The sequence below is a fragment of the Hypanus sabinus genome, chromosome 14 (assembly GCF_030144855.1).
Source record: "Hypanus sabinus isolate sHypSab1 chromosome 14, sHypSab1.hap1, whole genome shotgun sequence".
Lineage (NCBI taxonomy): Eukaryota > Metazoa > Chordata > Chondrichthyes > Myliobatiformes > Dasyatidae > Hypanus > Hypanus sabinus.
In genome coordinates this window covers 76,803,150-76,824,657 of record NC_082719.1, presented here as the reverse complement: position 1 = coordinate 76,824,657, position 21,508 = coordinate 76,803,150, and the positions used below count along the sequence as shown (strand labels likewise).

The 21,508-nt window shown below is 40.1% G+C and overlaps 1 protein-coding gene across 1 annotated transcript in view; it reads right to left on the bottom strand.

Annotated features, from left to right (window-relative positions):
* Positions 1–2,514: 2,514 nt before the first annotated feature.
* The window catches only part of fancg (FA complementation group G), a 39,050-nt gene continuing 20,056 nt past the window's right edge, over positions 2,515–21,508 (bottom strand). Inside the window, exons 6-15 of the mRNA XM_059989470.1 lie at positions 20,776–20,906; positions 18,292–18,438; positions 12,756–12,922; positions 11,577–11,643; positions 9,985–10,370; positions 8,327–8,376; positions 7,474–7,521; positions 6,772–6,939; positions 6,000–6,135; positions 2,515–3,200 (exon numbers count right to left, since the gene is read on the bottom strand). Coding sequence (XP_059845453.1) covers positions 3,053–3,200; positions 6,000–6,135; positions 6,772–6,939; positions 7,474–7,521; positions 8,327–8,376; positions 9,985–10,370; positions 11,577–11,643; positions 12,756–12,922; positions 18,292–18,438; positions 20,776–20,906 — 1,448 coding nt within the window. The 3' untranslated portion in view covers positions 2,515–3,052. The remainder of the gene's footprint in view (positions 3,201–5,999; positions 6,136–6,771; positions 6,940–7,473; positions 7,522–8,326; positions 8,377–9,984; positions 10,371–11,576; positions 11,644–12,755; positions 12,923–18,291; positions 18,439–20,775; positions 20,907–21,508) is intronic.

The window sequence follows — 21,508 nt, the reverse complement described above, 5'->3', positions numbered from 1 at the left end:
CCCAGTTAAGGTGCAACCAAACTCTTTTGCCCGATGCTCTTGGAGCTCCTCCCCTTTGCATACTGCATTTTCCCAACAAATACTGAATTTACTATTTCTACTCTCAATAATGGTGGGTATAACCTTGAGATTAGAACCTTCTTCCCAAGCTCCGAAAATTTTGAATGAAAGACCCACAATTTTTTGACTTCCTATGTCAAAGGTCCATCATGAATTATGACTTCTAGGGTTTTTAGAAAGCTTTATTTATCACATGTATATCAGCATCGAAACATACATTGAGATTGTTTGTGTCAATGACCAACACAGTCCGAGGAATAACCTGGGGGCAGCCCACAGGTGTCAGCACTCTTCCATGCGTCTTTGGAATGTGGGAGGAACCCAGAGCACCCGGAGGGAACCCACGCAGGCACAGGGAGAATGTAGGAACTCCTCAGTGGCAGGAGTCAAACCCGGATCTGTGATGACGGACACTGTCCGCTGCAAAGCATTTCACTAATCACTGGTGCGTTGCCTTTAGAATGTCTTTCATTCCACCACGATACTCTTTCTGGCATCAAAGAGACAAGATGAAACTCGTGTTTAAACTTATAAATAACGCTCATATGTCTCCGTGAAAAAGGAATTTCCTATGACTACTACATTTGCAACCGCCCCTCTTCCCCCACACAACCCTTTATCGAATTGTGCCATGTGGTGCTCTGCATTCCTTCAGAATGCAAGGTCTGTTGCTTTCAAGGTATTGGCCTCAATACCTCACTGTGCATTTGGATCCTTGATTTCCTCATTTGCAGACCCCATTCAGCTCAGATTGGCAACAACATCTCCACCAGCAGACGTGCACCACAAGGCTGTGTGCTTAGTCCACTGCTCTGCTCGCTTTACGCTTTCTGACGGTGGGGCTAAGCCGTATTAAAGTTTGCTGATGGCACCACTGTCATCGATTGAATCAAAGGTGGTGATGAATCAGCATGTAGGAGATTGAAAATCTGGCTGAGTGTTACCACAACAACAACCTCTCACTCAACATCAGCAAGGCCAAGGAGCCTTCAGGAGGAGGAAACCAGAAGCAGTCCTCATCAGGGAAATCAGAGGTGCAGAGGGTCAGTAACTTTAAATTCCTCAGTATTATCATTTTGGGCAACCTGTCTTGGGCCCAGCACACAAGTGCAATTACAAAGAAAGCATGGCAGCATCTCTGCTTAGGAGCTGGCGAAGATTCCGCATGACATCCAAAACTTTGACAAACTTCGATGGATGTGTGATGGAGAATATATTGACTGGCTGCATCATAGCCTGGTATAGAAGCACCAATGCCCTTGAGCAGAAAATCTTACCAGAAAGTAGTGGATACGGCCCAGTCCATCGAAGGTAAAGTCCTTCCCACCATTGAGCATGTCCACATGGAGTGTTGTCGCAGGAAAGCAGCATCCATATACAGTGACAGCCAGCACTCAGGCCATGTCCTTTACTTGCTGCTGCCACCAGGAAGGTGATACAGGAGCCTCAGGACTCATACCAGCAGGTTCGGGAACAGTTATTACCCTCAACCACCAGACTATTGAACCAAAGAGGATAACTTCATTCAAATTCACTTACCTCATCATTGAAATGTTCCCACAACCTATGGATGCACTTTCAAGGACTCTTCATGTTCTCAATGTTATTTATTTGTTTTTTTCTTTATCTTTCTACTTGCATAGTTGACTTTTACACACTTGTGTAATGCCCAAGTTGCTGCAGTCTTTCATTGATTCTGTTATGGTTATTATTCCACTTTGGATTTAACAGGTATGTCCACAAAAATGAATCTCAGGGTAGTATACAGTCCTGTGGTCCACAACAGCCAAGCTGGCATATGTTGTGGAATTGACAGTACCATGGGAAGATGGTGTTGAAGAAGCTTATGAGAAGAAAAAGACCAAGTACTCTGAAATGGCAACTGAAGTTGCTCAGAACGGCTGGAAGACCAAGATTTTCCCTGTAGAAGTGGGATGCAGGGGATTCGTTGCTACATCTACAACCAGTCTATTGAAGAAGATGGGGGTGAGGGGTGTCCCCCTCCAACAAGCAATCAAGTTCTTGTCAAATGCAGCAGAAGAAAGCAGCAATTGGATTTGGATTAAAAGGAAAGACAACAACTGGGCTGCAAGATGAAGACAGGAGGGTACGGAACTGAGGGGGGTGTATCTGGGACACCAGGTAGCATCATTGAGCCCTCTGGAGACGTCGTGGGCTTATCAACAAAACGTCAAAGAAGCAGGGTGCCCACCTGATGACCCCAATGACGTAGCTACCCTCCTCGTCACCACTCCAAGCCTACAGCCAACATCGAGAGTGCTGACTTTATCATAGGGATTGAAACATCAAGTCCTATTAGCTCTACTATCTACTGATGACATACATGTACTTTGATAATACATTTAATTTGAATTTTGTTTTAAACATAAGAATTTTAAATCTCAAGAAACAATCATTTTTGCTGCAACTTAATTTATTAAAAAGTTACATTCTTGTGAACATTTAGACATGCTCTTTTGTATGTGATGGATTCTTTATAAATGTCAAAAGTAAATGCTGATTAAATAAATTCTCTGTTCATTTCAAAAGATTGGATAATAAAATAATTTATGGAAATATAAGAAAATATTAGGAGGATATGTCCACCTGATCAACCATTCGATGAGGTCATTAATGATTTGACCTTGGCCTATGTTTTATGTTTGGCCTTCTATGTAGACCAAAGATCTGTCTGCCTCAGCCTTGAATCCTGACAATATTCCTGAATTCACAGCTTTGTGGGATACAGATAAAAGAATAATGATCTTCTAGGAGAGCTGCTGCATGGCTCCATTACAGATTTATGTAATACCCGAACTAGAAGTTTAAACATTGAGATATCAAGTGCAATCTTCCTTTGTCACAAAGGTACTTGCCATGTCCAAATCATGCAACAGACAGGATAAGTGCATGTTTCAAAATGATTTAAAATGACATTAATTCAGTATGTTCTTTGCTGTTTTCTTTCAGATGGACCTGGATGACTTGATGGTCATGAATAAGACGTGGATCTCAGAAACTGAACAGCTGATTTCTCTTTAGAATGAGAGACACAATGTGCCTGTAACATTCCAGAAACTGCTTCTTCCTCTGAAGGACTTACTTCATTGAGATGAGGAATCAAGAATAATGGGAATTTTCTGAAAAGGAAAAACAAGATAAATGACAGGCAGGGAATGCAGTACTTTAGTCTAGTGTTTTCAGCACTAAGCATCAGGCCAGTTGTAAATTAACCTTGAAAATGTTTTTTATAATCTCTTACCTTAGAAAAATACTCTTAAATAATCACAATATATTTTCTCTTTTCGTCTACAGCCAGAATACTCCATATCCCTAAGAAGTGGACTGAAACTGCCCAAACTCAGTTTGATGAAAAACATTTAAATCAGGATTTAAATAGGAAGGTATAAAGTACTTTTCTAATACCCTAGCGCCAAAATGAACTATTTACATTTTCTCACTTCAACACTTGCAATGAAAGATCAGTCTAATATAACCCTTATTTGCATGCATTGTGCTCATGGAAAGCAACAAACCAATATGATAATTGGTGATGATTGGCACAGGTATTTAGTTATTCCCAGCATCTGTTCCTTCCCCATAGCCGCTAGGTACTTGGACACACATAATAATATAGGCCAAGGTCTGCATGGTTTCCTTTAGGAAAAATCTTGCCTGACTCATCTGTTGGAACTCTTTGAAGAAACAGCAAGCAGGATAGACAAAGGGAAATTGGTTGATGTTGCATACTTGGATTATACAGAAGGCCTTTGACAAAGTGCCACACATGAGGCTGCTTAACAAGCTATGAGCCAATGGTATTACAGGAAAGATATTGGCATTGACAGAGGATTGGCTGATTGGCAGGAAGCAAAGAGTGGGAATAAAGATAACCTTTTCTGGTTGCCACCGACTAGTGGAGTTCCGCGAGGATTGGTGTTGGGACTGCTTTTTTTAATGTTATTTATCAATCACTTGGGTGATGGAATTGGTGGCTTTGTGGCCCAGTTTGCAGACAATATGAAGATCAGTGGAGAGGCAGGTAGTGTTGAGGAAGCAGGGAGGCTGCTGAAGGATTTGAGACAGATTGGGAGAATGGGAAAAGAAGTGGCAGATGGAATACAGTGTCGGGAAGTGTATGGTCATGCTCTTTGGTTGAAGGAATAAAAATGTAAATAATTTTCTAAATAAGGAGAAAATTTTAAAATTTGAGATGCAATGAATTTGAGAGTCATTGGGAAGATATCCTAAAGGTTAACTTAGAGGTGGAATTGGAAGGCAAATGCAATGTTAGCATTCATTTTGTGAGAACGAGAACATTAAAGCAAGTATGTAATGATGAGACCTCACTGGGAGTATAGTAGCAGTTTTGGGCCCCTAATCTATGAAAGGATGTCCTGACATTGGACAGCGTTCAGAGGAGGTTTACAAGAATGATTCTGAGAATGAAAGGGTTATTGTATGAGGACGGTTTAATGGCTCTAGGCCTGTACTCACTGGAATTTAGGGGGATCTCATTGAAACTTATTGAATGCTGAAAGGCCAAGATAGAGTGGATGTGGAGAGGATGTTTCCGATAGTGGGTGAATCTGTGGAATTCATTGCCATAGATGGCTGTGGAAGCCAGGTCATTGGGTGTATTTAAGGTGGGGTATAATAGGTTCTTGATTAATAAGGGCTTGAAAGGTCATTGGGTGTATTTAAGGTGGGGTATATTAGGTTCTTGATTAATAAGGGCTTGAAAGGTTATGGGGAGAAAGCAGGAGAATGGGGTTGAGAGGGAAAATGGATGTTATGAATGTACCACAGCTCGGAGGGGCCGAAGGGGCGGGAGCAGCCCCTTCCTTCCGGAGAATCACAGGATCACCATTAATTCGGGTCTCGGACCCAGGAAATGACAGACAATGCAACGGTTTTGACCATTGTTCTTAGAGATACCTGTGTGAATTGCAACTCCCTGCTACGTGCAAGCTACCAGGGACATGGACACCCTCGGGCAATGTGGGGGTGGGGAGTGCATCACCCTACTTTGATGGACATCTACAACTCTGCAAGTCAAGATAAAAGGGGACTGCAGGAGGCGGTACCCCAGCGACGCACCAGAAGGACACACCATCGTTCAGTGCTCCCGTGCTAGCAGGAAGCCATTCAAAGCCACGTGCATTCTGTTCACCTTTGCCTGGGGAGCGGGTGGCTGATAACACCGAAAAGGACTTCGAACTAACAACGGGGAACCAACGCTCCCCTGATTCAACGGAGTTGCTTCATAAAGACCCGGACACCAAATCTCTGTCGCCCCATGTGAAACCCAGCAATTCCCAAAAGGCTGAAGCCTGCAGACCTCTGAGTGACTTTTATATTTCCAATGGACAATATATTATCCCCTAGACAACAGTAGAGCTTATTTCTTAATGATGATTATTACTATACCCGCGCTTTAGATTGAGTATTGACGACGTATATTATCTGAATGTTTGTATTAACCTTACTTTTGTGCCCCCTTTATAAATAAAAACGTTTGAAAATAGTGCCATCAGACTTCAACGGACCTCTCTATCTTTGCTGGTAAGTTATCCAGTTACGGGATACGTAACGATGAAAAGGTGGAGCAGACTCAATGGGCCAAATGGCCTGATTCCACTCCTATGGCTTATGGAAATGGAGGAGAAAAAAGCACTATGTACCTTTTCTATTACCCAAATATTGAATCTTTGAATTGTTTTTCACCATTCCATGATTATTATATTAAAGCTCAATTACATTATATTTAATTACTTAAATATTAATCAATTATATTATATTAAAGCCCAAGATCATGTTTATTACATGAAAGTTTAATCTGCAAAGTTTCTGGTTATTTAAATAAGAATATTCTTTTAATTCCCCAAGGTACTTCAGATACATTTGCAAATATAAAGTAGGAAATCAGTTTCACTCACTTGGAAAACTCTTGTTGCATCTTTTCTGCAGATGCTTTTGTTGAACTGTGATATTTTTGCCAGTAAGAGACAGCTTCATCCTTCCTTTTAAGTTTCCACAGAACTTGCACCAGATTATACATTGCTTCTAAACTATCTAGAAGAGAAAATCAAAAGGATCTATAATGTATTCTCTGGATGCAGGTTATACAATAGTATGATTAAAAACAGAAACAGACACACAGGTCTCAACAGGAACAAGGATCATGAAACTCTCATTTTAAAAAATTTTTTAAAAATTAATCTGTGGCTGCACACAGCTGTCAGTGGGGTGTGCCAAATGCTACAAACAACTTGGAGCTCACCTCCACACTAACGTGTGCAATGACCCAACGGCATCTTTGTGCAATGCTGCACAGGCACATGAAGGACCAATCAGACAGGATGAGTCAACACTGATCATCCAAATAACAATGTTGTTATGCTTATGTTTAATATTCTGCCATGCAGGTTATGTGCAATTTATGTTAATTGAAGTTTATGTAACTTATATCGTCATGTTTGCAATGTTCTGCGCTGCTGATGCAGCAAGCTAATTGTAATAGCATTTATACCTGGGAATGTATGCCCATCACAATCAACTAGAAACTTAGAACTTAACTTTGTCAGAACATCACGCATATGTATTTCTGGATCCATAAAATACTACTAGCACTATTGGTTTCCATGCTTGGGGCTATTTTTTACTGTTTAGTCTGTGGAAACATGATCCATAGGTCCAAAAATAACATACCAGGACAAGCTTGTAGACCCAGCTGAAAATTCTGCAGAGCTTCTCTTTGTTGACCTCTTTCTGTCAGCTGCACTCCTTTTCCAACAAAAGCCAATGATTTCAGCTTTTGCAAATATTTAACTTCCATTATGTTCTCTTTCAAAGCATCAATTTGACTATTCGGCTCTCCTGCATGAAAATACTTAAGAATTACTCAGTGTCTTATACATAGAACAGTAAGTTTAAGCCCTTTGGCCCATGATGTTGCACCAACCTTTTAACCTACTCCAGAGTCAATTTAACGTTCCCCTCCTACAAATCCCATGATCCTCTTTTTCATCCATGGACTTATCGAAGAGTCCCTAAAATGTCCTTAATACATCACCTCTACCACCCCCCCCCCAGCAGTGTATTCCATGAAATACAGTAGCTCCAAAACAGGAAATCAGGAACTAAATCTTCAAGCAAGTTAAATGCTGGGCTTTGGCAACAAAGAAATGTTTCTGGGATTTAGCAGTAAAATAAAGCCAAATCTAAGGTCAGATAGAGCAAGGAAGGTTAGATTTCTGGGGAGCGTCTAAAGTCTAGGAACAGCACAAGGTATGACATTTACACAGAGGACTGACAAGTTCTGAAATATTCAGATATTATATCCTACTGGCAATGGGAAGTCACTGGGGAATGGGAAGGTTATATTTTAAATAGAACCTAAAAATATCATACCTGGAAGATCAGATCCTTTGGGAATGGCAGTATTCTTGTCTGGAAGCACTGGGAAGGAAGACAAGGTCAACATAAAACACATTGAAGAGTCTCCTCGGCGTTGGAGCAAACTTAAGGCTTCTAAGAAATACAGTGTCCTTTACACCAGTGCTCCCTCAGCCAAATCAACTGATTTGTCCCATGTACTGGCTGTCCATAAACCTTTGCCCCAGCTTTCTCCCTTCACTGCCCCACCATATTGTTATTTCCTCATTCTCTGCTTGGTTGACATGAGAATCCGAAGTTAAAGTTAGAACCTATTTTAAGAATCATTATTCTTCAGGAGGATTAGTTATTTTAAATTTGGCACACAGTAACTTTTCATTCACACAGTGAATGAAAGAAAATTACCAAAAGAGATCATTTGAAAATTCAAAAGCTCAAAGTTCAAGGATTGGATTACTTGGTGTCTGCTGGTTATACAGTTCACAACTTTTATTTCATCCACTTTCTACTAAACAATTACTTGCACAGAAACCTGAAATTCAAGCCGCCACTTCAGTCAGGCTTCATTCTACCACACTGCAAGTGTTGGGACTTCGAGCGTACACATTCTGTTTTGTTACCATGGCTGCAGGCCAGGCAAAAGACATTCCAATTTTACTGTCAGAAAATTGTCTTCATTGAAAGGCTCCTTTAAACTTGGTGTACTGTACACAAAAGCAGCCCTGTATTTCATCACAAAACATGAGTATTTAGATTTTAAAAATAGGTTCATATAATCAAAAATCAAAATTTTGATAGTCTTTAATAACCTTAAATAGATAAATAGAGCAAACTTAAAAAAAAAACTTTAATACACAATAGAGCTTACCAGAATCATCAGAATCTACAACTTGAACTTTAAGGAGCAAATTAACACATCTGCAAAAAAAAAATACTATCACTAAAGTGGTCAAAGATGATAATCTATTAATACAAATGTAAGTTGCAATATAAATGGTTAGATAATGTTCACCAAGCAACAGGCAAAATGCTCAGCAGTTTAAGAGTACCGAGCGTAGGAGGTAGCCTTCACCTCATTACACTCATGTTAGTTCATTAAAAAATGAACTCTCTTCTTGAACTCTATCACAATAATCTTGTTCTGACAATGACCTGATAGCCTCTTGGATTCAATCCAAATGAAGCTTTCAAATCAAGCAGGCTGTTTGGTTCTGCATAATGATTATTTATTTAAAACAACAACTAGAGTATATTCAGAATCAGATTTAATATCACTGCCATATGTCATGAAATTTGTTGTTTTACGGCAGTAGAACATTGCAAAACAGAACAATAAAAGCAAATTACAGCAAGTATGTATATTAAAAAGTTAAATTAAATAAGTAGTGTAAAAAAGGAAAAGGAAAAAGTAGTGAGGTAGTGTTCATGGGTTCAATGTTCATTCAGAAATCTAATGGCAGAGAGGAAGAAGTTATTCCTGAATCGCTGAATGTGTGCCTTCAGACTTCTGTGCCTCCTCCCTGATGGTAACAATGAGAAGGCACCCTGGGCAATGGAGGTCCTTAATGATGGATGCTTTCTCTTTCAGACATTGCTCCTTGATGATGTTCTGAATACTCGGGAGGTTTGTGCCAATGATGGAGTTGACTGAGTTTACAACTTTCTCCAACTTATTTTGATCCTCTGCAGTAGCCCCGCCACACCAGACAGTTAGAATGCTCTCCACGGTACACCTGTAGAAATTTGCAAGTGTCTTTGGTAATGTTCTAAAGAAAGGAAGGGGCCCTTGATGCTGAATGCTGCCTTCTTGTGACAGCGCTCCTTCTAGAGGTGCACAGTGGTAGGGAGGGCTTTTCTTGTGATGGACTGGGCTATATCCACTACTTTTGGTAGGCATTTCCATTTCTGGTCATTGGTGTTTCCATACCTGGCCAAGGTGCAAGCAGTCAGGATATTCTCCACTGTGCATCTACATTAGTTTGCCAAAGTTTTAGATGACAAGCCAAATCTGCACAAAATTCTAAGAAAGTAGAGGCACTGCGATGCCTTCTTTGTAATGGCAGTTACATGCTGGTCCCAGGACTATTCCTCACCAAGGATTTTCAAGTTACTGACCTTCTCCACTACAAGCAAGAGAGCACTGATTCAAAATAAGAGGAATGGATTTTAAGGGAGAGCTTATTTTTTTCCCGTTTCCGGCTCAACATTGCGGGCATACTATGTTGCTGTCAGAATATGAGGCAATATTTGTGAGCTGCCCCAGTAGTGGTTGTTAACACAAATGACTCATTGAACTGTATGCTTTGATGTACCTGTGATTGATAAATACACTTTCTATAGAACTCCCTGCTATAGAAAGTGGTGGGATCAAATATAACTACTCGTCAGCATGGCCATGATAGTTTGGTAAAACTGAAGTCAAAGGCACCAGGAGAAAATGCTACAGTCACTAGAACCATATAGAATTCTGAAATTCTGCCCAAGAAAACAGAACTTCCAAAGACAAGGAGACCGGCAGCAACTCACCGACTAAAATTAGTAATTGATTCCTTATTATTTCCCAAGAGAGCAAAAGCTTGTCCTTGATATAATAATGCACTTGCCATCCATAGGATATAATTGAGGGTTTCTTTCTTTGTTGAACATTGGGTTTGTGACTCACTGGAATAGTTTGAAAGGGAACTCCGGCAAACCGTGTTAATTTCAGTCTTTTCTGAGCAATCTTTAGGCAACCAATCATTAACTCTAATCTCAAATCTTAAATTTTCTGAAAGTAAACTTGACAGTTTGTGGGTAATTTCCTCACAGACAGTGATGGCATCGTTACATCTCTGACACTGCAGAAGAGCCACAGCTGTTTCCAAATAGATTTCAGGAATCCGAGGAACCATGCAGTCTGCTACAAGAAATACCTAGGAAAGATTGAAAAAAGGTGAATATAAGAAAAGGCAGAACAATGCGTACAAGATCCATCACAAGCCAACAGTACCCACTTTCCTGTTACAACACTCACCAGAAAGGAAAGACAAGGATAGAAAGATGTGGAATAGGGGAAAATATATATATTTTTTCATGATAGGCAAAGAAAACACAGACAAACAGGAACACATTCCAAGAACAATATTAACTAATTAACCTGCTCCATATTCTCAGGGCTTCTAAGTTCCCTTGAAAGTGCCATGTTCAATCCTGGGCCCAATGCAGCCATACAGTGACTTATCCCCGAATAACCCATATCCCGATTAGACTCAATCGGCTGTCTACACCTTCCCGGTTGTTATTTTATTATGGATGTTGTTGTGAATTCCTCTCCTCTAGAGTTATTAATCCTTGTTTCTGCCCGGCTTGGCTCAACTAATGTTGCACCTCCAAAGGAAACCTATGAGAAGACCAGGCAGGTCAGCAAGAACTAGATGGGCTGGAGGACCTGTTTCTGAGCTGTAGGACTGTTGACGAGGTTGTCCTACTATGCAAAGAGGTAGAGAGATAGATATGTGGCAGGGCACGGGGAGAGATTAGATTCTGGTTAATCAATGGGAGAAAATGGAGCAAAGCCAGGAATGGAAGAAGGAAAGAGTGTTGTGGAGGAAAGAATGATGTGGCAGGATGGGGGAAAATCTAAGGCCACCAGGAAAGCACTGAGTAGGGGACGACAAACTTGTAACTTTTTAATTTCCTTTTGTTTCGAGATACAACATGGTAACAGGCCCGTCTGGCCCAATTATACCTATGTGACCAACTAACCTACTACATGTGTCTTTGGAATGTGTGAGGAAACCAGAGCACCCAGAGGATACCCACCCAGTCACAGGATCAATGTACAAACTCCTTACAGATGGTGGCGTAATTGAACCTGGGTTGCTGGTGCCGTGATAGCATTACACTAATCGCTGCACTACTGTCCTTCCCTAAAGCCAATACTTTGAAAGGGGAAAAAAGGATAGGCAGAAGTTACTAAACTCCATTTGGAATGAAGCTGATGGTCAATCATAAAAAGTAGCACATTTTAGAGCCAAAATTTAACACTCTGTCCTTTAACAAGAACTTTGCTAAAACCAAATAAATTACCTTGCTAAAACCTAGTGCAAGACCAATAATTTTTTTTAAAGATCACTTACTTCCTGTTGTGATCCTTCACAGAATAAAGCCAGTAGGTCAAGGTAATGTTCTGCTGCCTCTCCAGCCCTAAACAAAGTAAATTGTAGGAAAAAAGAAATATTCTTTAAGATTGTTGAAATACGGCCATAGAAGTCCGAAGATACAGAAATATTCCCTACAGGGATTGGCATCTAATATTGCTGAATGTTTGAGATTGTTTAGATGAGGAAGGAGGAAGAAATAAATTAAACAAATCCCAGAGGTATTTCCAATTACTTAATTTCAATTTGTACACTAATATTGATATTATTATTGGCCTCAGTATTCCTGTAGCAAGCTTGGAAAATCAGTCATGACTATAGATTAATGTGATGACTATTTCCATGCTGTTTGGATGTTTATGAACTAATACAAGATTGGACAGATCCATGCGCAAACAGCGCACTTCACTGTGTGTTTCAATGTGCATATAAAAAATAAAACTAATCTATAATCTTTAATTTTTAAAGAAACAGTACATCCAAATACAATTATTCATAATTACAACTTGGGCAAGGAACTACAAATCATTCATGAGTCTATTTTTCATGACAAAGAAAAATGAAAAAAAAAATAGCAGAACACATCTTGCATGTACTGTTTTGACACTGAACTTCAACTCCAGAGAATACTTAGAGCCTTTCAGCCCATCGTGTTCACATCAACTATCAAGAACCACCTATCTGGACTGCCATTTATTGGTCTGGACCTTTCACTGCCTTGGTGACTCAAGTGTTTTTCTTAAATGTTGTGAGAGCCTCCGCCTCCACTACCCATTCAGGCAATGCATTCCAGTTTCCAAAGGCCCAAGTTAAAAAAAAATACTTCCTCATATCCCTCCTCACCTCCTACCCATCACATGCACTCACTAGTTTTAGATACCCCCAATATGGGTACAGTAAAAGATTCTCACAACTTGTTCTACATCAGGTCCCCTCCACTCCAAGGAAAATAAATCCAAACTCTTTCAGCCCCCCCTCCCCCACCAAGAAAGAGTTGTGCGACTCATATTCCACAAGCTCTTGGAATGTGGGTAATAATGTCTCAGCTGGCATCAAATATCCATGCCGAGTCATTCTGAGGTAGCAGATTATCTTCCTGAACCAGTACAATCATTGGGTTTTTCCAGATGCAACCTATAAAATGGAAGTATTACATACCTTCCTATCTGAAGATATCTTCTTGCAAGAGAATGTTTCACATATACTTGGTTTACATTGGTCAACAGACAGCATGTTGCTGGAATCTGAACCAGTTGCTCCGGCTTGATCAAAAACTGAGATTCAACATGATTGGCATCCTTAAATTTACCACAATTTTCAAAAATCTGGAACAGGAATCATGGCATTTCAGCTCAAAAGCCAACTACAAAGTCTGCAACTTAGAATACAGAAATATACATTCAACAGGCATACAAAACAGATTTTTAATAGAAAGACCAGACCAGAATTTACCACCAATGGTAACAACACTATAATAACAAATAGTAAATCTGCCATTATTACCTTGTACCCCAAAGTGAAATGCACCCTGATAACACACAATGTAGGGACAGACAATGTGTTCAGTGTTATCACCCCCACCATATGGGATTAAACAAATGGATGAAAAAGCAACTGACAGGTGGCAAAACCACAAACCTTTACTTGGCCAGGTTCCAAACTGGTCAAAAACCTGATTTTCTGAATAAGCTGCAATTATAAATCTATCCTAAGGAAAAGGGCTAATAACTCCAACATCCCAGGAAGAGGAGCATAAAACCTCTTCAAGGGTTAGATAATTAAAGTTAAGGGATTGTAAACCTTGCTTTTGAAGGTCCTCAGAAGAAATATTTTTGGGCAACTGTATTCTCGGTGGCTCTATGATTAGAATGCTAGCAGCGGCTGCTAAAACAAGTCTTTTAGGAGAAAAACAACCACGTTATCCAGGACCTAACTAAGTTACAAATATTCTGCTCATCATGCTGGGCTACAAAAAAAGGGCAAGCATGTTAGCACGATAAATAAACAGGATCAGATAAACCATGGTGATGCTAAAATATATTCAAACGCTACCATTACACAGCATAAATGGAACTAAAGGCTATAAATGCCTGGAATGCGTCCTCTGGCAACACATTCCTGTCACCCAAGACTCTCTGTGTAATAAGCTTGTCCCACACATCCTTGTACTCATCCGCTTTCACATTAAATGTACGCCCTCCCGTATTCATCATCATCACAATGTGTCGTGTCGTAGGACGTGGGCGATCTTGGCCTCGACCATCACTGTTCTCGGCAAATTTTTCGACAGTAGTTTGCCATTGCTGTCTTCTGGGCAGTGCCTTTACAAGGCGGGCGACCCCAGCCGTGATCAATACTTTTCAGAGATTGTCTACCTGGCATCAGTGGTCATATAATAAGGACTTGTGACATGCACCAGCTGCTCATTGACCATCTACCACCTGCTCCCATGGCTTCATGTGACCCTGATCTGGGCGGGGGGGGGGGGGCACTAAGCAGGTGCTACACTTCGTCCACGGGTGATCGGCAGGCTAGCGGAAGGAAGGAGCGCCTCACATCTCCTTTGGTAGAGACGTATCTCCACCCTACCACCTCTAGTATCCCGAGTAAAAGATACTGCTTATCTACCCCTTACAATCTTATAAACTTCTTTCAGGTCCCCCTTGAGCCTCTGTTGCTCCAAAGAAAGTAACTCAAGTTTGTCCAACCTCTCCTTGTATCCCAAGTAAAACCATGCTGATTATCCCATGGCTTTCCAAATGCTCTTAAATCCTGTTCCTGAGAATCCACTCCAATTGCTCCCTGACCACTGACTTGAGACTCACCGGTCTATAGTTACCAGGATTATCCCAATTCCCCTTCTTAACAAAGGAATAACATTAGCTTTCCACCAGACCTCTGTATGTCACCAGAGGACGTGAAGATATTGGTCAACAATCTCATCTCTTGCTTCTCTCAGTAGCCATCAGACCCTGGGGACACTCATCTTAATGTTAAGGGACCCAACACAACTTTTTTTTTTCAAATCTTAAAATGCCTTAGCATATCAGCACACTCCACACTGATCTCTCTATCCTCCACTTCCTTCTCCTTGGTAAATACCAACACTAAGTACTCATTTAGGACTTACCCACTACTTCTGCCTCCAAGCACATATTCGCATGTTCCCTCCCTTATCCTTGTGGTCCTACCTTCTCCACAGTTATCTTCTTACTCTGAAGTAGATGTACGATGCCTTAGAATTCTCTTTTAATCCTAGTTGTGAAGGACTCATCATGGCTCCTCTTGACTCTCCAAATTCCCTTCTTAAGTTCTTTTCTGGCTCTTTTATAATCCTCAAGGGCCCTTTTTGATTTGACCTTCTCAAACCTTGACTATCACCTCTCTTATAATCCAAGTATCTTACCTTGCCGGCCTTCCTACTGGGACATACCTGTCCTCTACTCTTTAAACACTCTCCACATGTCAGATATGGACATCTCCAAAAATAGTTGTTCCCGATTAACTCTCTCTGGTTCCTGCCTAATAATATCATAGCTTGCACTGCCCCAGCTTAATACTCTGTCACAAGGTCCATTCTTGCCCTTAAAAGTTATGGGCTGTTCATGACTTTATCGAAATCTGATGACGGAGGGGAAGAATCATTGTAACACATTGAGTGTGGGTTTTAAGGCACCTATACTCTCCCCAATGGTAATAATGAGAAGAGGGCATGTCCCAGTTGGTAAGCGTCCTTGAAGATGGATGCAACCTTCTTGGAGCAGTGCCTTCTGAAGATGTCCTCAATAGTGGGGCAGGTTAGTGCCAGTAATGGGAGCTGGCTAAGCCCTCAACCCTCTGCAGCCTCCTTCGACCTTGCACCTTGGAGCCTCCATACCAGACAGTGATGTAACTTGTCAGAATGCTCTCCACTCTACATCGATAGAAAGTTGCTAGGATCTCTGAATGCTCTTCAGCTTCCTGGTGAAGTACAGCCGCTAGCACTTCCTCATTCCCTGCTTTCTCACCAACTCCTCCCAGATTCCAACACTGACCTGCACACTGCAAGCAATTTACAGTGGCCAACTAACCTACCAGCCTTGGAAACGGTTGCAGAAACTAAAGCAGCCACGTGGTCACCAGGAGAATGTGTGAGCTCCACACAGATGCGACAGGTTAGAATTGAACCTGGACGCCAAAGCTGTCAGGAGACAGCTCTGCCAGACAGGTTACTGCGTAATTCAGGCACAACTCTCTGAGAAGTCTAGTGTCAAGGGTGAACAGCAAATGCAAAACTTTAAATCTATGTTGGAATCCTGTAGCACTTGTGCAGAGAACTGTCCTTTATATCTGCATGCTAATCTCAAAGTTCGATTCATTAGAAATTCATGAGCTACTCAAAATGCTTTTCTTAACTTGTAAAACAAATAGAATTAGATCTAACTTTACATCTAAGCTGAAAGAATGCAAATTTTCAAAATGTAAGAGAAAAAACTAGGATTATGCCCGTTCCGATATGATTTAAATGAAACCTGATTTTGGATCTGCTCATGTGCTCATTCTCAGTTAAGAGTGGATATCCCTCTGTATCTTACAATTGCAGTTGCCTACAAACCTTTAAGGGGCTTTTGAGCAGTACTTTACAGTTCCCAAAGATCTCGCCAGGGTGGTGAACTACACAACTCCATATTTTTAATCAAATTTTGTTTGATAATGTACCAATGGAGCATATGGAGTGGTTTGGTCCTCACTAAAATATCAGGAAATGCCAATAACGATTATATAGCTTCTCCCACCCAAGACAACTCTGCCTTCACGTAGGACTTAGGTCTGGATGTACCCTGCCTCGCTGAAGGAGCTCAGTCTATGGCGAGTGTTTGATGCCAGAAAAATAACCAAACCAATGGTGCTGGTGGTGTCACCTAAAATCATTGAAGTCTTTGGCAGCAGGGAGATGGATTCCAAGCTTTGGTGGAGGATTGTCTTTGTACAACAATGGCAAAGGTTGGGCAATGTCTAGTGTATGATTCCCAATTGGGAACACCAGTAGTGGTCAAATGCTCTAGTTAGATGAACACTGCAACAACAGAAGGCAACGGCAAACCACTGTTGAAATTTCTGCCTAGTCAAAGAAGGAAGCCAGACGACAGCCTGAATGGGGTTGATTCTAATCAACAGAACAACACCTCACACGGTAGGGGTAGGCATGTGCTGCAGGTGACACCAGACCGTCATCCAGAGACTGTGAGCAATAGGGAACATGGAACATCCGTACACTTCACCAGAAAGGAAAGTTGGACAACATGTTAGATGAAATGAATAGGTTGGAAGTTGACATCTTAGGCAAGTCAGAAACTAGATGGACCTACAGTGACAAATCTACTAAAAATAGTTCTCTGATAATGTATTCTGGAGGTCAACAGCATATGTATGGATTTGGAAATATTTTAAACAAACAAGTATCAAAATGTCTTATGGGATATTGGCAATATTACCAAGGTAATTAAAGACCAGCTTTAATTACCTTGGTAGCTTTATATCACAAGATGCTAGAAGTAAAGTAGAAATAAAAAGAAGAATTGCCATTGCCAAAACCAGCTTCCAAAAAATAAAACCCATGTTTACCAACAGACACATTTCTATGACAACAAGGCTTAGGCTACTAAAATGTTACATCTGGTCAATCTTGCTGTATGCTTCCGAAACACGGACTAGAACACCAGAACTCCAAAGAAACTTACAAGCAACAGAAATGTGGTTTCTTAGAGGATTGCCAAAAATAGCATATAGAGATAGGGTAACTAATGAGACAGTACTCCAACATGCCCATAGATCTTTGGACAGTACTCCAAAGATCTTTAATGAGAACATTAAATGAGAGGATACTTAATTTTCTGGGCCATGTCATCAGAAAGGGAGAAATAGAATGCCTTACATTACAATTACTTATGCCTCGGAAACACGGAAGAGGAAGGCAAAGAAGAAAATATATGGATACTGTGAAAGAACTAACAAATCTAAGTGTGTGAAATATCATTGACACTGCGGGGGATCGTTCAATGTGGAGAGCCATGATCGTCCAAGCGTGTAACATGCAGGGTACATGAAGAAGAAGAACGTCCCTATGAAAAACCTGTTATGGTTATAACAGTATATCAACGCAAGTTCTTGTTCTAATATGAGCAAAGCAAGGGGCTGTAAGTGGTCTCAACCAATGAAGCCAAAGTGATTCAAGTGACAGACATGTACTCTAACCCAGGAGGCATAAATTAATATTTAAATGAATGTAAAATCACAAAGAGCCAAGTATGAACAATGAGGCTGTGATCGACAAAGAACAGACACAAGTATGACAATTGCAAAGTTTCTGAATGCCCAAGAATTTTATGTGGAAATGAAACAGCATGTGGTTCAGAGTAATGCAATGGAAAATCTAACAACGTATCTCTTATAATGCATTTGCAGAATCTGGACTACTTCAGTGATATGCAGATACATAAATATTTCAGTGCTTAATGGAAATGTTGATGTATCTCATTGTCATCAACATCACTGTCTCTCCACAATTTAACCCATAATCTTGCAAGGTTCCACCAAAAGACTGACACCTGCAACAAATTCTGTCCACCAGACTGTAAACATTCTGCCCGATGACAATATTAGAAGTTGAAAGATAAGCAATCAACAGAAAAGTAATGAATAAAATTAAACTCACCATATAAAGATGGTTTAGGGCCCCAAGTTCAGCTTCCACCATCTCAAGCTGTCGATAGACCATAGCAGCATGATACAATGCAGGAAGGCACTGGATGTCTAATTGAAGTGCCCACCTGAAATATTGCAAGCCAGTTTGTGGTTTGCCCTAAAACAATTCAATTAACAAAAATAACACATTTGTTATTTGGGGGATTAATTTTATAAATCATCAAATTTATATTTAAAATAATTTCTCAGTCAAGTATTTGTGATACATTTTCCAAGTAAATTATAACGGGAGTAAATGCTACTGTTAACCTTGAAAAAGAATCAGCTCAAATCCAATTTAACCTATCAAAGTGAACAAATTCAATCCAATTTCATCAGTGATTCCACAAGTACAGATATTACCAGAAAGGGAATTCAAAAGGTATACAAATTAAGTTCAGATACAGTATACCCATAATTAGGATTCCAACATGACTATTGTATTAACAAGAGCACTACCATTCATTTAAAAAAGTCACTACGGGCCATTTTTATGGTTGAAATCTGTATTTGTTTCAAGAACTAATGTTTATGAAATCCTTATGAAACTCTGCACATATCTTTTTACTAAATTGATATAACTTCTGATTCTAAGATTTGAATGATTTTATTTTATATTGCGAATACACCAATACAGAAATAACTTTTTTTGTCATCCAATTAAGTTAAGTGAGTGTATACTTCATATTTTGATTTGCAGGAACTTCTGTTCACTCTTGATTCCATACTAAGACAACTGTCATTTATTAAAACTCACTTCCAGTATAACATTTACAAACCCCATTTCCAGAAAAGTTGGGATATTTTCCAAAATGCAATAAAAACAAAAATCTGTGATATGTTAATTCACGTGAACCTTTATTTAACTGACAAAAGTACAAAGAAAAGATTTTTAATAGTTTTACTGACCAACTTAATTGTATTTTGTAAATATACACAAATTTAGAATTTGATGGCTGCAACACACTCAACAAAAGTTGGGACAGAGGCATGTTTACCATTGTGTTACATCACCTTTCCTTTTAATAACACTTTTTAATCGTTTTGGAACTGAGGATACTAATTGTAGTAGATTTGCAATTGGAAATTTTGTCCATTCTTGCTTGATATAAGACTTCAGCTGCTCAACAGTCCGTGGTCTCTGTTGTCTGATTCTCCTCTTCATGATGCGCCATCCATTTTCAATAGGAGATAGATCTGGACTGGCAGCAGGCCAGTCAAGCACACGCACTCTGTGTCTACAAAGCCACGCTGTTGTAGCCCGTGCAGAATGTGGTCTGGCATTGTCCTGCTGAAATAAGCATGGACGTCCTGGGAAGAGACGTCGCCTTGATGGCAACATATGTCCCTTTAAAATCCTAATATACACCTCAGAGTCCATGTATGTACCTTCACATACATGCAACTCACCCATGCCGTGGGCACTGATGCACCCCCATACCATCACAGATGCTGGCTTTTGCACCTTTCGCTGATAACAATCAGGATGGTCATTTTCATCTTTGGCACGGAGAACTCGACGCCCGTTTTTTCCGAAAACTAGCTGAAATGTGGACTCATCTGACCACAGCACACAGTTCCACAGTCTTTCGGTCCAGCTGAGATGAGCTTGGGCCCAGAGAACTCGCTGGCGTTTCTGCATAGAGTTGATGTATGGCTTCCTCCTTGCGTAATACAGTTTCAAGTTGCATTTCTGGATGCAGCGACAAACTGTGTTAAGTAACAATGGTTTTCTGAAGTACTCCCAAGCCCAAGTGGCTATAATTGTCACAGTAGCATGACGGTTTCTTAGGCAGTGCTGCCTGAGGGCTCGAAGATCACACACATTCAACAGTGGTTTCCGACCTTGCCCTTTACGCACTGAGATGTCTCTGAATTCTCTGAATCTTTTCACAATATTATGTACTGTTGATGTTGAAAGGCATAACTTCTCTGCAAATGAAAATGTTCCTTTTGAACTGACTAACAATTCTCTCACGAATTTTGGTACAAAGGGGTGAGCCACGACCCATCCTTGCTTGCAAAGACTGAGCCTTTGATGAACACTACTTTTATACCCAGTCATGATACCTCACCCGCTACCAATTAGCCAGCTTAATGTGGAGTCTTCCAAACCGGTGTTACTTGAATATTCTGTGCACTTTTCAATCTTATTTTAACTCTGTCCCAACTTTTGTTGAGTGTGTTACAGCCATCAAATTCTAAATTTGTGTATATTTACAAAATACAATTAAGTTGGTCAGTAAAACTATTGAAAATCTTTTCTTTGTACTTTTGTCAGTTTAATAAGGGTTCACATGAATTAACATATCACAGATTTTTGTTTTTATTGCATTTTGGAAAATATCCCAACTTTTCTGGAAATGGATTTGTACATTCTCAGACATCTCCCTCCATTCACAGCTTAAAAATGACTATTTTCTGGCTAAGCAGAAAGGAATTGTGATTTGTGTACCACTTGGACTGAACTATAACCGATCAGAGTGTAGATCTCTGCCAGAATTTTCTTGGAGCAAAGTCCCTCAGTTGCTTGCTGCAGGATATCAATGGCTTCCAGGTAATTACCATCTTCCACTTTACCAACACCTGGAAAGAGCACAAAAATCAATCTTCACTTACTCGCCTGACAAATAGCAAGGAGTTCATAAAAGCAGATCATTCAGAATTCCCGTCAAGTCAATATGAAGGTCTCAGATTGATTTTAGAAGTTTATCTGCATTGATCAGGTTAACTGCAATTTATCAGGTTGAAGGTACAACTAACGATTTAAAAGAGAATAGAGCAGTCACTTAATCAGTGTTTGTAAATGTTAGTATTACATTTTATCAGGTCAAGGATACTACCAACTATTTTAAAAGAGTATACATATAAATAACATCAACCACCATCCAAATATTTACTCGGTTTATTATAACAATCAGTGAATTAACCAAAGTAGCAATAGAGTTATAGAGCAATACAGCCCAGATACACTTTGGCCAATCAATCTATGCCGACCACAGTGCTCACTCAACCATTTTCAAATTCCTATGCTTGGCCCATATACAAAGCCCAGCCCCTCCGCGTACCTATGCACATATAAATTAAGTACAGTGTTACAATCCACATAAAAAACAGCATAGCAGAAGACAAAAACTCTAAAGGGGCTTTAAGTGTTCAAGACAAGCTTTTTTGATGGGGATGAGAAG